The sequence below is a fragment of the Podarcis tiliguerta genome, assembly GCF_965153285.1.
Source record: "Podarcis tiliguerta genome assembly, chromosome: 8".
Classification (NCBI taxonomy): domain Eukaryota; kingdom Metazoa; phylum Chordata; class Lepidosauria; order Squamata; family Lacertidae; genus Podarcis; species Podarcis tiliguerta.
Window position 1 is genome coordinate 68198378 of NC_139541.1, and position 16082 is coordinate 68214459.

At 42.0% G+C, this 16082-nt stretch overlaps 1 protein-coding gene and 1 long non-coding RNA gene across 4 annotated transcripts in view; one reads left to right on the forward strand and one right to left on the reverse strand.

Moving 5' to 3' along the window:
• The window catches only part of DYRK1B (dual specificity tyrosine phosphorylation regulated kinase 1B), a 33733-nt gene that overhangs the window by 17131 nt on the left and 520 nt on the right, over nt 1-16082 (reverse strand). The window contains exon 1 of one of the 3 annotated variants that reach the window (XM_083455230.1): nt 8018-8054. The exons of the other annotated variants lie outside the window; for them this stretch is intronic. Coding sequence (XP_083311356.1) covers nt 8018-8039 — 22 coding nt within the window. The 5' untranslated portion in view covers nt 8040-8054. Of the gene's footprint in view, nt 1-8017; nt 8055-16082 lie in introns of those variants that run through there. 3 annotated transcript variants of the gene reach the window in all.
• On the forward strand, nt 627-15626 carry LOC310684896. Its single transcript, XR_014514940.1, has 3 exons — nt 627-5441; nt 5493-6897; nt 11026-15626. It is a non-coding gene; the product is annotated as an uncharacterized lncRNA (long non-coding RNA).

Here is a 16082-nt window from a genome sequence, read left to right on the forward strand (position 1 = left end):
AGTTGCTACACATTTTGTTACTCAGCCCAAACAGCAATGTTCATAAGAACCTCAGGTCTGGTACACACTTTTTATACATTTTTTGGAATAGAGTGTGGCTTGGGAATGAGGGCCATAAATACATTTATTAATTTATAAATCACCCAGGGAAGGACTCTGGACAATGTATTTCAAACATAAGAGCACCATAAAGTAAAGGTAAAGGGATCCCTGACCATTAGGTCCAGTTGTGGCCGACTCTGGGGTTGTGGCGCTCATCTCGCTTTATTGGCTGAGGGAGCCTGCGTACAGCTTCCGGGTCATGTGGCCAGCATGACTAAGCTGCTTCTGGTGAACCAGAGCAGCGCACGGAAACGCCGTTTACCTTCCCACCAGAGCGGTACCTATTTATCTACTTGCACTTTGACGTGCTTTCGAACTGCTAGGTTGCAGGAGCAGGGACCAAGCAACGGGAGCTCACCCCGTCACAGGGATTCGAACCGCGACCTTCTGATTGGCAAGTCCTAGGCTCTGTGGTTTAACAACAGATATATAAATAAAAAAAATTAATTGTAAACATGAAAGCATTTTTAATTGATCTTTAAAGGATATTGGATCGAAAGTAGAAAGAGTTAATTCACTATGTATTACTTGATCTGGATTAATAGTCTTAGGAAGGAGTTATTTATTGTTGTAAAATGTAAAAATGAAATTTGAATGGTTAATTTAAAATGAATACTTACCTGATATCAAATGTATGACTGTAATATACAGAATTATTGGAGAAATACTATTGTGAAGATTGTATATTGTTAACATCATTTATTTGTTTGCCCACTTTCTCTAGTTAAATCATATTCAAGGCAGCTATGTTATGATTTGCAAAAAATTACAATCTAAAATATTTGTTTTGTGTTTTTTAGTAGCAAATCATTAAATGTTTTCCATTGGCATCTGAAATCCAGTAATGTTGAAGACAGGCCCACTTCTAAGGGGGAATCATTCCAGAACCAGAGATCCTCCTACCACAGAGGAGGCCCTTCTACGTGTCTCCAAATCCTGGTGGGACTACAAGCAGAGGATCCCAGCCCACCAACCTGAAGAATTTAATTGCCTAGCATTGAAAAAAGTCAACTATTTAAAGCAAATCAGAATAAAATAGACAAAATAAAGAAAACAGGTAAAAATAATCCTAATTTATTATTTAAAATAGTAGGTTTATTCTAGCATAGACTTCTAGTGAAACTGCCAGTTTGCATAACACAAGTCAATTGTATTCTGTTCTGCAAGCTCTTTTACTTTTCTATGCAAATTGACCTTGCATTTTGATTACTTTCCACTGTTGCTTCTGTCTCAAGCTCCCATTTGGTCATGTCTAGCCAGTATTCAGCTTAGCTCACAAAAGACTGATTCAGATACAAGTAAACTTCTACCTTGCATACTCACTCCAAATTTGCACCTCCTGAACATCATCTTTTTGCCATACTTTGCTGTTACACACAAACTGGTAAACTATGATTTGTGCTTGCTCTCCCAAGCTAGAATTGCAAATAGTGATCAAACTGTGTTGTGAAATGGAGGGAATCAGAGCATGCAAAGGGAGAGAGGACTACATAAGACTGAGACTTCCTCATGGAAAGCAAGCCACACTGGTAAGACTACTGCCCAGATCCTGAGAAAGCAAAACTAGTTAACTAGTTAACCATATTAGTTAACTAATATAATTGATTATTTATTTATTTAGGAAGAAGGGAAATCCAAATCAACCACTTTTATCCTAAAGTAGCCTGGCCAGTGGGAATACAGAAATTGAAATTTATACATTCCTATTCCCTGCTACTTTCCCTTAGTAGTAATATGTAGCTATGAAGCTTGAGCAAGCAACTCTTCATTTAGAAGAGGGCACTGTACAGGAGTCATAAGAACTACCAGTCCTGGGGCAATAATTCTCAGAGTTAAACTTCCTGGTCTTCATAACCAGTGCTTTTTTTCTAAAAATGTTTAGGGGTACTCTCATTTTCCTACTCATACTGAAATACTGCCTCTCAATGAGGCCAAATTTAGATTAACCAAACATTTAGGGGTATGCATCCCCCTGCGTCCCCTCCAGAAAAAAAGCACTGTTCATAACACTGAGTATAGCATTTATTCTGATGTGCCTGGGAAGCCTACAGTGCAGATGATGTTTAACATAATAATCCTGAAAAATCCCAGAAACCTTGTACTCTTCTGCAACCAGAGCCACAATCTAAATCACCAGTCCCCACAGACAGGGATTTTTTTCCTTCTGCCCCACACTGATCTCTCATGTCTGCACTAAACATCCTTATACACCTCCATACAGCTGTACTATTCAACTCACAGGTATCAAGGCTTAAATTATTTGGTGTAAAATAGGTTCCAGTATCAACTGTTCTTTGACCAACAGGAGAAAGAATAGCTGTCCAATGGTTGAACAAAACCCAGAGATGTTGACTGGGTTTATAACCAGGAATACTGGGCACTAAGTGATCATTCTACACAGGAGAAAGGCAATAAAGCATACTGAATATTATCCAGCAACTGGCTATTCAGGGCAGTGAGCACCTCAGGTCTTGTATCTTTGTATCTCAAAACAGCTTTGCCGTTCCTCAGCTCACGAACCGTCAGGCAGAGATTCAACTCATTCAGTTCTAGGTGTTGATATCTGCCAGTCTGTTGGAAGTGCTGTCCAAACACTTTATATGAAGCACTCAGAGAGAAATGGTCTCCATGGCATGTAACAGTCACAGCCTTTTATGCTGACCTAACTAGGCTCAATGACTTCTACGTGACATGACATCGGAAGAATGTGCATGATCCTTTATATGTAGGGTGGGTGAAGCTGTGTCTGGCCAACATCTGAATCCTAACTTGTCGGGCCACAACACTGGGGAAGCAAAATTCTCAGTCACAATCTTACATCCATGTTAATCCTTTCTGGCTCCAAAAGCAGACCCCACTTCGTGAAATGGCTCTACCATACCACCAGAACTCTGATCAAGATGGTTTATATTGAAGGAGATACTGTTGTGAACAGGGTTGATGAAACAACTGAAAAGTATGTAGGTGCAGACAAGCCCACCAAAAATGAATACAGAAGCATATGATGCTGCAGTTCAGAGACAGGTGCATCTTCTTAAAAAGAGACAAAACTGAGTAAAACCTGTAAAATACAGGAGAAGAAAGGCAGAGCTGGAGGTCAAATCAGTTCTTCCTAGAATCACATGCTTTTTCCTAATTCCCCGTCCCTAATTAAGCTGGCTTTATCCTGCTTTCAGTCCAGCCCCAACACCATTCCTATGGGATGTGTTCATAGGGAAAGGCCTTTCTTTCTAAGGAGCATAGGCCGGGGCCTTAAAAGCAGAGTGTTTTTTTACAGCAGCACCCACCAATAGCTGATAAACATGCACACACCTTCATATTTTGTTATCAGAGAAATGATGTCGTGCATGAATCAAAGAGAAAGAATGTGCACATGAGCACTTTCAGCAATGCCATTAATTCAACTTAGGCAAATGTGCATGGTGGGGAAGAGGTCAGTTCAAACACAGTTCTGGTCATAATAGCAAAACCTCAGAAGCCAGACTTGGAATCCGAACTTGAGACCTCTAGTTTGATCCCCTGGCTTTGGAAAGATGCCCTATACCTCAAGTATCTTAGGCTGGTGCACACACCGCCCTTTCATAAACTTCCAACAAAGATGGTTCAAAAATTCCTCAGGAAGATTATTTCAGTATGAATTGCTCTTATACTTGGGATATTCACTCTGCTAAACATAAAAATGGGCTTTTCATCCCAAACTTAAGAACTTAAGGAAAGAAAGCAAACAGTGAGCCCCCTTTCTGAAATCTTCTGTTTGAAGATGAAGAATGTCCTGTGACTTTCCCCACCTATAATATGCACCCCAATCTCTTGACCTTTTCCTCATCTAACTAGTTCTTGCCTCTCCTCTGAATTCTCTACAGCATGTCAAAATAGTTTTTGAATTCTAGTACCTGTAAGGTACACAGTATTCAAATAACACATACTGCTGGAGGCAGTATGCCTCTGAATACTAGCTACTTGGAATCATAAGTAAAGAGAGGGCTACTGCCCTCATGTCCTGCTTGTGGATTTCCCACAGTCATCTGGCTCATCGCTGTGAGAACAAGAAGCTGGACCAGATGGACCTTCCTTTTGATCCAACAGGTTCTTCTTCAATTCATATGTTCTTACTATTAACTCCTGATATAAGTCAAGTTTCCACTGTCCCCTGCTGGCATAAATTTACTTGCTCCAATAAACCAAAAGTTATTCAATGCTTCAAAGCATTCTCAAAAACCATGTTCCCCCAATTGTTGAGGCACTGTTCTCCCATTCATTATACTGCAGCATAGAAGGTCAGAATAGTTTGAGAGGTGTAAATAAAGAGACAGACTTCTCGTTTTCAGCTTTACCTCAACTTTATTGTACTTTTCTGACCATCTGTTCAGGTTCTGGTGCCTTCAGGTGAGCCCTTCAAAGTTCTGCTTGGGAAGAAACTATGTTTTCCTCACCAACTTGCACAAGTGTGCTATCCATATCTATGCTGAAGTAGTGTATTTGCTAAATTTCCTTACTTGATCTGGGGAAAGTGTTTGCAAGCTACAAACATGCACTGGCTTCAACCATGGAGGGGATATATCCAATGCCTGGGCCCAAGGGAAGCTCTAGGAGCACAGGATCTCTGGGGGGGGGGGTGGCATTAGCTTTAAAAGCTGCAGCAAAAGCCTTGGTGGTATCTGAGAAACATTCTACATACAACATTTTGTGATGCAAGTCCTGCATCACAACACAATTAGAGGTAGAACTGTTGGGCTCTTGACTAGAAATTTGAAGCTTTATGAGGAAGGCATAAAGAATTCCCAGTTACATGCTATATTTCAGGCACCCAGTCAGAATAGTCATAGCTTGAAATACTATCAGTCCTGAAAGCTCTTGTTTGCTCTCTAGACCTTCAATGTGACAGATCCCTTCATTAACTCTTGGTGCACTGCAGAAGCAGATCAGGACCTCAAAATGTCTCATGCAAGTGACCCACAGCTGCAGAGAAAGACAAAAAAGCCTGCTGGAAGACCACTGCTCTCCCAATTAACCTTTTAAAGAGTCATTTTTGTGGCATATTCTATTTTCCTTATGCAATCAACTCCTGGGATGAGAAGAGGTTATATCTCTTCAGGAGGAAAGAAGATGCCACCATTTCTTCTCTCTGGAGACAGAAGAAAATGTCTTCACCCAAGCTCCCCAGCTGGCTCCCTCATGAACAAACAGTTCCAGTAGGAGAATTCTAGTTTGCCCATTGGCTGATTTCTGTTTAAGCTCCTGCGTCCTGTTGCTATAGCAGGGGCACCCACCAAAGCAGCCCTGGCCTGTGTCCTGTCTCATGTCCACCCTATACCTCTATGATCGGAGCACACTGGCAGGTAATGATTAACATCTATGACTATGCTATTGCTTGCGCTAATATTTTATAGCCACAATTTTTTATATGCTTTGTACCATTAAGATGCTTATTGGTAAACTTGCATGGTATTATTGAGTTTAGTATGTTGTGAACTGCATAGTGAATACAGTGGTACCTCAGGTTAAGTACTTAATTCATTCTGGAGGTCCATACTTAACCTGAAACTGTTCTTAACCTGAAGCACCACTTTAGCTAATGGGGCCTCCTGCTGCTGCCGTGCCGCCAGAGCACAATTTCTGTTCTCATCCTGAAGCAAAGTTCTTAACTCGAGGTAATATTTCTGGGTTAGCGGAGTCTGTAACCTGAAGCGTATGTAACCTGAAGCGTATGTAACCCGAGGTACCACTGTACAGTTCAATAGGTGCAATGTAATAAAAAACATGCGAACAAAATGCTTGGCCTTCTGCAACAAATTCAGAAGGGGGATAGAAGCAGCTCAGTGGCATGCAGACTGAAAGGGAGGGTCTCCTATCAAGTAATCTGAGGTTTACTAGCTCTAATGTGTGCTAGAGCTAGGTTTTCCAATTAGGCCTCCTAAGGGAAAGGAGGGGGATAAGAGTTTATGGGTGCAGTTTTTGGAATCTGCCACAGCCAAATTACTGCAACAAGGCAATTCCTTCCAACAACCAAGAACCATAAAACAGATTACCAGATGAGAGATCAATTTAAAAACATTGATAGCGGCAGCACAAAATAGTTGTCTGAGGAAACAAGGGGGCTAAACCATTACAATGTACACTAACCGCTGAAACAAAAAGAACCCTAACGTATTTTCAGACATTCATGGGGCGGCCCTATGATTTCTGAACATGTCAGCACTATCAGCTCTACCACTGCAATGGCTTCTGATGGAATTGTACAGCAACAGCCGCCCAGTCCCTACACAAGGAGAATGCACAACAAGCTTTTTGAGACTGTGTGTGTCCCTTGCCAAAGCAGTTTCTTGCTGTGCGGCGGGGGGGGGGGGGCAGACTGGGGAGGGGCTGAGAAGAGGAAACATGTTACTTGCTCTCTTTGCAGCAGAGGAGAAATTAGCCAAGAAGCTGCATTTCCAAACATGTAGGGCTACCTAGGGGAGTTTCATTCCGTTAGCCCACCCTGGCATTGTACGTCACTGGCACAGGGCCAAGCCTGCACTCCGCTTCCAGGCCACAGGCTACACATTAACCCTCTGCTTGGTCCCTGTTCTGCCCTGCAGATTTCCACCAGGCAGCAAATTCAATCCCCGCCTCTTCACTCGCTTCTGTGCAGTGGTGCCTCTGCCATGGCAACAAGCTTCTCATTGGAGAAGCGGAGCTGCCAGGGAACCAATGGGAAGCCAGGCGGTGTTGCTAGGTTCTCCGGGATGCAATGGGCTGATTATGCCCAAACAAAGCAAGAAAGAGGAGAAGGCGAGAGTCTCCAAAAATACCTCGGTAAAGAACTGGCTCTCCTTCCAGGAACAGGGGCTAGAAATAACCTGCAAAGGGAGACCCAGCAACAACAGGGCTCATGGTGCTGGCATGATGCCACAGCCACTCACGGCAGTCGTGATCTCTCCTGTTCAGTGACTCTCAGAGCCAGCTGGGTGCAAAACTCTCCCCCAGTTCAGAATCCCATGGGGTGCTTGAATTGAATTTCCTATCTGTCTCCATCCTTCGGTGTAACTGGCAAGGCTAACATAAAAGGCTGCCTGGCCTGGCTGCAATTCCCTAGCTGTGCCTGCCTTTTCTTTTGCCAGCCACAGAGCACCAGGTATCCTCAACAGAGGTTCACTGCCACAGTTCTACCAGATCAGAGGTTTTGGACATTTCACAGATTCTTTAAAAAGGACAAGGGTAAAAAAAAGGCTAGGTCTCCACGTACAACTCGACTGCCTTGCACCCTAGTCAGAAACCTATAATCTACTGTCAAGGTTCTAGCCAAAGGGTCCTGAAATGAGTTAGGAGCCTCACTTTTATTTAAGCCTAGGTGCCTGCTAACCTGTGTTGCAGGTCTGCATTTCTTTGCCATTTTTTTCTAACCCACTGGGCCTAGAGACTCAACTCAAGCTATTGGAGGTGTGGAAATAAAGAAAAAAGGTCAGGCAAACCCAGTCTAAATTAGAGCCTTCAGAAATGCTCAAAAACTTAAGGCAGCAAACAGAACCTTTACAGAAAATTCTAATGTCATATGATCCAATGTGGAAGGAGGCCAGCTACTTGTCTGTCCTTAGAACAGGGGTGTGGAACCTGCAGCACTCCAAATGTTTTGGACTCTGAACACTCATCAATCCCAGCCAGCATGGCCACTGGACAGGGATGTTGGTAGCTGTAGTCCAACAAAATCTGAAGGGCCACAGGCCTTTCCCTGACTGAAGAAAAACATCTATCTATGATTTACATCAGAATGCCACAGAGTTCATTATAAACCTGGGAACTTTCAGACTACTGTCACCTTAAACACTGAGCACTGAAAAACATATTGTTTGGCAAAATGGCATCTTTCTTTGAGGTGGAATCTATTCCAGGCTCCTTGAGAGCTCTTTTCCTCATTGCAACTTAGTAATGGTCTTACCTTCATCACATGCAAGCCTCATAAAACTTAGTTATATTCCCAGTCAAAATGTGGCCAGAATGATTAGGAATCCCTTGTGCTGAACTTCATTCTAAAGCCATGGGATTAAAGCATGTAACGGGCTCATATTTATATTGGGCAAAAAGAACTGAAGAGTTAACTGCCACTGTTGTGAAATTATATGGGCCCTGAGTAACATCTCAGGGAGGAAGGGAAGAGCAAAAGAAAACCTGTTTATAAAATTCAACACATATCAAGAGAGGCTAGAGAAGACCAATGTGGAAGGATTAAAGTGAGGAAAACAAGACTCCACTGAAAAGTATGTCTCACGGATTTTAATGGAATGTGCCTCCAAGAGTGCTGAAGATAGAAGCTTATGTTGAAATCATAAGCACACTTACTTGGAACAAGTTTCCGTAAGTCTATGAGCCATACTTCTGAGTAAACGGTAGGGTATATAGAGATGATTCAGGGCACTGTCACAAACATTGCAGGGGAATATTATCATCACAGACCGAAGTGAGTTCAGAGCATAATAATATTTTCAAGATAAACACTGTATTACTGGTCATGAGGATATCATACAGCAGCAAACACAGTACAAGTGAAAATACTTAAGCCTAGAATTACTGCTAGATTTCTCACTGAATTACATACATGGAAATCTCACAAATCAAGTGCACAGAACTAAGACTGTGGCAGGGGGAATACTATGCAGCAGACTGCTGGCAGTAATATGGGTGACATGGATTAACCTACTAGTCATGTTTGGGTGTGAAAGATCCTGTCTCAGTGAAGAGGCCTTGAGTAGACAAGAGGAGCTATTCAGGGTCATACTAAAGGTCCAGCCATCCAAGTATCCTGTTTCCAACAGTGACTAGATTTGGATGTCACAATATGTTTTAATGACCCAGGATACTAACAGAGAGTCTCTTCCCGCTGTTCTCCTCCAGCCATTGACAGTTTTACTGTAGATACTCTGATCTTCCATGAATGGGTTTAATATTTTTTTAACTCAGTATTACTAGAGACTACTACTACATTCTGTGCAAGTAAGAGCCACAGGTTTGTACTAGCATAAAATATATGCTTCTTTAAAAACTACTCAGCGCTCTCCAGTTTTATTTAGTATTAAGTCAATGGGCAAACCTCATTCCATATTCCATATTCTAATTTAGTTCTCTCTTTTTGACCATGGTTCTTATCACTTTAGCTTATGCTCAATATTCACTTCTGAAATATGAGGAAACTAACAGAGCCTAGGACTTGCCGATCAGAAGGTCGGCAGTTCGAATCCCCGCGACGGGGTGAGCTCCCGTTGCTCGGTCCCTGCTCCTGCCAACCTAGCAGCTTGAAAGCATGTCAAAGTGCAAGTAGATAAATAGGTACCACTCCAGTGGGAAGGTAAACAGCGTTTCCGTGTGCTGCTCTGGTTCGCCAGAAGCGGCTTAGTCATTGTGGCCACATGACCCAGAAGCTGTATGCCAGCTCCCTCGGCCAATAAAGCGAGATGAGTGCCGCAACCCCAGAGTCGGCCACGACTGGACCTAATGGTCAGGGGTCCCTTTACCTTTACCTAAAATGACTAAACAACAACAACAACACATAGTACTAAGTTGCATGTACATTGGAGAGTTATGTTAGTTTTACCAATTATTTTCCAATTCATTCTGAAGTTGTTAGCTTTTAATGTGAGTCTTTGTCAGTCACAGTGCACCAAGCTGAAATTTTAAGCAATGACTTTCAGGTCTGTCCAAGTTCCTTTACTTACTAAGGTTGTTCAAATACAACCAAACACCTATTGTCCAGAGGCAATCACAACCTGAATTTGTTGGAAGCTTTTGGAATATTGGGAATGGCCTGCTCTTGAATCAGAATTTCAAAGCCAATTATATAAACTCAATGATCTGATTATGAATACAGAGTTAGGGTTGTTATACATATTTCTCTTTCCTAAAACTATGGCCAAAATATTGTGAAACCAATTTTAGCTGAATGATTATTGTGGACCACAGCACTATATTAGGCTCCTAATATAACTTATTTTTCTACATTATCTTAAATTCATTCTTTTTTGACACTAGGAAATTCCCTTTCCCCATCTTCTGCAACAGTGTTGAAACCAGGAGATGTGCTGACAAAGTCAGTAGCATTTGGTCTCCATCTACCTTGGTTTAGAATGCAAAATCTGAACAATCAAAGAAGGCTAGGAAGGAGATAACAGAAACTGAACTGGATCTACATTGTCAAATGGGACCATCACCCTTCTCCACTAACAGTTCTATTTCTCTTATAATGAAATGCAAATTTTCCCACACAAAGTTTACTACAAGTAAACATTTAATCAAAATGTGAAAGGATGTACAAGAAAATAATTAAATATGGTTAACAAGGTATTTGGGGATTTAAAGCTGGATATGTGAGAAGAAGGAGGACTGAACTGATTTCGACAGGTTTTGGAAAAAGGTATTTGGAGGGCTGGGACAGTGCTTCAACCAGGAACACTGGCTGATGAAAGTTAAGTAAGCATAGAAACATTTCATGAAATGTAATGATACCCAAGTAAGGTAGACTACAAGATTTATAGAAAAGACTAAAGATACTTCATCAGGCTCCTTATAGCAGTTCTGTGTAAATTATGTTCCATCTGATGGCATCCAGTTTGTCAACATTCTGTATGAAAAACTTCAAGTACAACCTGACACCCAGATCTTGAGTTCAAGGCAGGACAATGGTAAGTGGGGGAGCCATTCAGGTAGGAATTAGTCCTAATGGTTTAAATTAATTGAGAAATTATGTAGAAAGTAATTTAGGCAAATAGTAAAAGGAGGCAGATGACAAGTCCATCAGCATATGTGCTCTTAACTCAAAGTAGTCATACTGCCCCAACTTCCCTGTAATTTGGAATGACAGTAAGAAGCCTTCACAATGGTAAAACCAACAATGATACAGGATTCTCACAAGCCACATTGTTTCTACTCTTAATAGGTCCTTTTTTGTACTTCCAGCTTCTCCTTCAGATAGATGAAGACGCTTCCTAGTGTGCTAAATGCCAAATGAGTTATTTATGCTATGGCCGCTGAACAGTATCCATCCTATAGTTTCAACAAGAGCTCAAAAAGAACTGAGAACAGAGTATCAACAAATGTATGCAAGCCTTAACAACAGCACCTTCCTCTTCTTTGTGGATTTTCTGCAACCAGTCTTTTATCAAATTAACACAAAATGAAGTCTGTGAACTATAAAAGGATTACCCAGCTAACAATTTTGTGTTCTGCTAGCATCCAGAAAAATAAAATAGCCTACCCAGACAACTGATGTAAAGCCTCTGATTTTTACAGAAACTTTGTCAAATGTCTTAACAGGTTCAAGAAACCTCCTTTCTATAAAACCATGGAACTTATTAGTTCCATATAAAGTCTGGCACCAGATCATAATGTTGTTGTCCATTCACACACTTAGGAGAAGGCTATCATTTCTCAAGTGGACGGGTCATCTTTCAACCTCAGCTTTAAGAGGTCAAACTCACCGAGCTGCTTGCTTACCACCTTAGAACATTTCAGTTTCTCTTTGGGAATGTAAACAGAACAGACAGTGCCATGTTTCTCATTCAACTTACTTTTACTCTAGTATAGTGATCATCTCACTGATCTTTTGCTACTGCAGGGACAAGGAACCTCCAGCTCATGTACCTAATTAGGCCCAGAAGTCCTAATTTTGCCTGCAAGGCCATTTCCTCCAAACCATACCGATTTGTCCCACTTCTAACATCATGTTTGATGTCAGGTAAAGGTATGGCTGCCATTACTTTGAAGTAAATTTGCAAGCAGCATGTATTGAAACTGTTTGCAGAGGGATTTCAAAGGTAAGTCTCTTTCAAGTTGTCACCTTTCCGCATGACAGCCCCTGCACATATGTCACAAGTTGGCCTGCAGGGGTGGGTGGAGAAAGGAGTTCCCCACTTCTGGGCAACTGCCACATCCAATACAAGCCATGAAGGAAACAGGTATTTTGGTGCCCTTAATGTAACTGGTGGCTGCACCAGATGCTGTGGTTGCCTATGAAAAACCATGCAAAACTTGTTCCACTTTCTAGAACAGTAGCCATAGTAGTCTATCACTGCAAAGATGTCAGAATTCTGCAACTAGCACCAGGTGAAAAAGGCTGTAGACAAAAGTTTGCCCTGCAGTAAACTCATTCTAAAGAGGTCACAGAAACAACATGAATTTGCAGCATGCGCCTTGGACTGCTCATTTCAGTCACCTAAAATGATTTATGCTTACAGAGTTATGTGATGTACTTGCTCTCAGCTTGTGACATGTTGTAGTTTGAATTTTCATGGATTGATCTTATGCTGATGTACAGATAACCCCACCTTGTGATGGTGAATAAACGAGGTGGCCTTGGGGTCCTTCAGCTCCATGGCTCTATAAAATTATGCTTCTTGAACATCTGGAATATCTTTCATCAAAGCCTTATACAAAGTTATTAGTATCTCTGCATCCTTAGTGAAAATACCCATTTAGTAATCCAATAATCAATTTGTCTTTTTTTTTGTTTCATTAATTTATATTTTGTTGCTCATAGGTATCTTGTATTTTGCCAAGACTCAAAGAGCTTCTCTTTCCTTCTTTACTGTCCTTTTCAGCTAAGAACAAAGTATTTACTACATCCTAACCATGTCACCTTTCACTGTACTTACTACCAAGGGTCATCTTCCACTGAACTACTACTGAGGTTTATGAAATCATCAACTTCTATCACAAAATAACTTCCTGATCCTTATCTGTGCTGTCCACATCTAACAACATGTTATCAGTAAATACCATGGTATCAGTGAGCAACCACAGGAAGTGCCCATAGCACTGTAACCTTTCCATGTGCCCAGTGGCACTTTCAGTCAGTGTGTAAAAAACCTGAACCCCAAGTGTGAAAGGCTATGTAACTTCAAATAACAAGCAAACAAACAACCTACACAAATATTCTACCCATCCAAAATCCTGTATCTGGACATTCTGGGCAAATCAGAGAAAGTGAGACACCTATCCCTTCAGCCTCCTCAGCTGCAGAAACAACCATTCCCACAACTTTTTATGCTCCTGAGCTATTAGCGCACCCTAACAAGGAAAGGAAGCCCCTATTCTTCTACCTAGTTTACAAGAGTCTGCAACATGTTATCCAATGGTCCTTTCCCAAAGGCTTCCATTCTAGAGGAGAGGAAAAGATTAATTCCACCATGGGTTTCTTAGTCTCCACTCACTTAGCACGACATAGTTATCTCACAGGTTTCAGTGATGCTACCTCTTACAGTACTGTATAGGCTAGACTAGGTGAAGAAAATACTCATGGCTTCACAATGGCAGCAGGGGTTTTGCAAGAGCATAGGGCAGACTAGTATGAAATCAGGCATATGCTGAACTTAAATACTGCACAAATGTTGCCTACTAGTGACCATGCAGAAAAAATGCATAAAGTTCATCCAACATTCTTAGTTTCTTAAAAGTTGTACTCACTCATAAATGAGTTAATATACTAAGATTACACCTGAGATAGTACATGTCCCCACATTACTGCAGCAGTGTGAGTCTGAGAACAAGAAAACCTATTATTCAAAACCAGGGGCTAACAAATAATTGCCAGTGCTGTACAGATGCCACAAATTCATATCTCAACCTTACTTACAGGTTCAACTCAGGCACAGCTAGAGATGCAAGATATCTAACCTGACATCCACATCAACAACTACGAACAATTTCTGAACCTACAGAAATCTGGGTCTGCTACTAAAGTTCTATGAACCAATACAGGGGTTTTCAGAAACCAACTGCTGATAAGCAGATTAAATATTTTCTGTATTTGTTTCTAAGAATGACCTCATTTGTAAATAGCAACAGGTACCACAAATATGCATAGACAGAACTGCTCCAGGAAACCAAAGGAAATCTCAATTTACGCAAAGTTGTGATTAGCTGGACCCAAGTAAACTGGCACATGGGGTCATAAAGCATTGAGGTCATAGAGACAGCACTGGTAAAAACAACTACCATCCAGATTACAGAATTAAATAAATTCCATCACAAGGTGTAGGTACGTATATGGAAAACAATTATATTCCATCAGTTTTATTTGTGAAACTTCTACAGCACAATCCTATATATGTTACAAAGAAGTCCCCCTGTGTTCAATGGTTTGTGCTCATTGCAGTTAGGGAGCAACCTTACTACACATAACAGCACTTATTTCAGAGTAAACATTAATATGATTGCGCTGATTATTTCTTTATAGATAGTATTAAATACCTGGCGTCAGCAACATCCTGGAGCAAGGGTTCTACAGGTTATCTGTATTGTCAACTTAAATCTCTTTTCCACTACCTGCTCTTACCATTCATAGCTGCTGCAAATGATATCATTGCAACATATTACTGAAATTATGCATGATGGCATTTATGGTATTAGCATAAGAAACTGCGGCAGGGAGGGGGAGAGAGATAAGATTTTTTTTAAAAAAAATAAAAGACACAAGTGACACACTATAATAATTAGTGCTGAGCCAAAGGTTACAAATACCATGTACTGATTTATCCTCACCTGGGAGGGGAAGATTGAGAACATAGGACACATTATGATGAGGGCAGTTTATGAAGGTTGTGAATTCTAGGTAACTTTCTCCAGAGAAAGGAAGACAACTCAAGTGTCTTCACTTGTCTTTCACCACAATAGTTGAAATGCTCACAGCATGATTGTGGGCAGGGGGAGATATCCATGTTTATGGGGCTATCCAAAAATAAAACAAAAATATAAACATAAATTCACTTCCTGGAAGGAGTAAAATCCCCAAAGGGATCAACCCACATCTCATTTAAGCCAATGGAGTAAACTCTCTTAATTTTTAAGGCTGAGCTTTACCCAACAGGTATCTTGATGCAAGAAGCCCCATATCGATCATGGTGCACAGTGGAGCAACATTTACCTACTTTACTAATTTATGGTAATCCTAGCTCACCTGAAGTTAAAAGGGCTCATCATTTTAACCACCTTGTACGTGTATATATTAATTTCATCTAGATTTTTTTTTTTTAAAAAAACCACCCATTCAATACACATATATGTTTGAGGTTAGCAGAACTCAGTGATTTTCTCATCCAGAGGCATTTGCACATCACAAATGCCCAAGAGATTTGGGGTGGGGGGCGAGGAGAGCACCTTAAAGACTACTGGATTTACTGGAGCCTAAGCTTCAGTGGTTTTAATATTTAATATCAGTCGAATATCTGATATCGTTATATTGCTATCACAATAATGAGCATTTGATATCGCTATTAGATTGCCACAGAAATCTTTTTTTTTTTTTTGAGCCTTCCGACGAAGTAAAATAATACACTGAAAAGGCGCCACAAGCCTGGAAACAGTGTGTGGTGGTGCTTAATGTAATAAAGACTAACACGGCTGCAAGAAAGAAAGACGAAGGGAAAGGGTGGGGGGGGGGAGAGAAAAAAGATGGGTCTTGTCCATCCATGCACCACCAGCAGCAGCAGCAACGATCAGAGGAGGAGGAGGATGTGGGAACTCAGTAAGGAAGGCCGGGCCTATCGGGGAGGAGAAGGCAGAAACGGGCGGCTGCGCTGCGGAGGGCAGAAGTTTTGGGGGAAGGAAGTGGGAGAAAAGGCGGCGGCGGCGGAGAATCAGGGTGGGGTCGGGCGGCGGGGAGGGGATGAGGGCGGGGCGGGGCGGCCCGGCCGGGAGGACGAGCGGGGTCCCGCCCGAGGCGAGGCGAAGCCGGGGAAGAGCCGGCCAGGGGCGGGGCCTGACGAGAGAGGGAGAGAGTCCGGCTCCCTGGGAGAATCTGCCCGCCGCAGCCGGGCTGAGCTGAGGAGAAAGGCGGGAAGGATTGGACGGGTGGCGGTTGGGGGAGGGGGGGTTGGGGAGGAAGAGGAAGGCGCGACGGCGCCCGCCTTTCTCTCCCTCCCCTCCGTCCCTCCCTCCCCTCCTCTCTCCTTCCTCTCCCTGGGAAGGGCCCGGAGGGCGGTCGGATGGGGAGCGGCAGGCAGGCGGGCGGGTCTCTT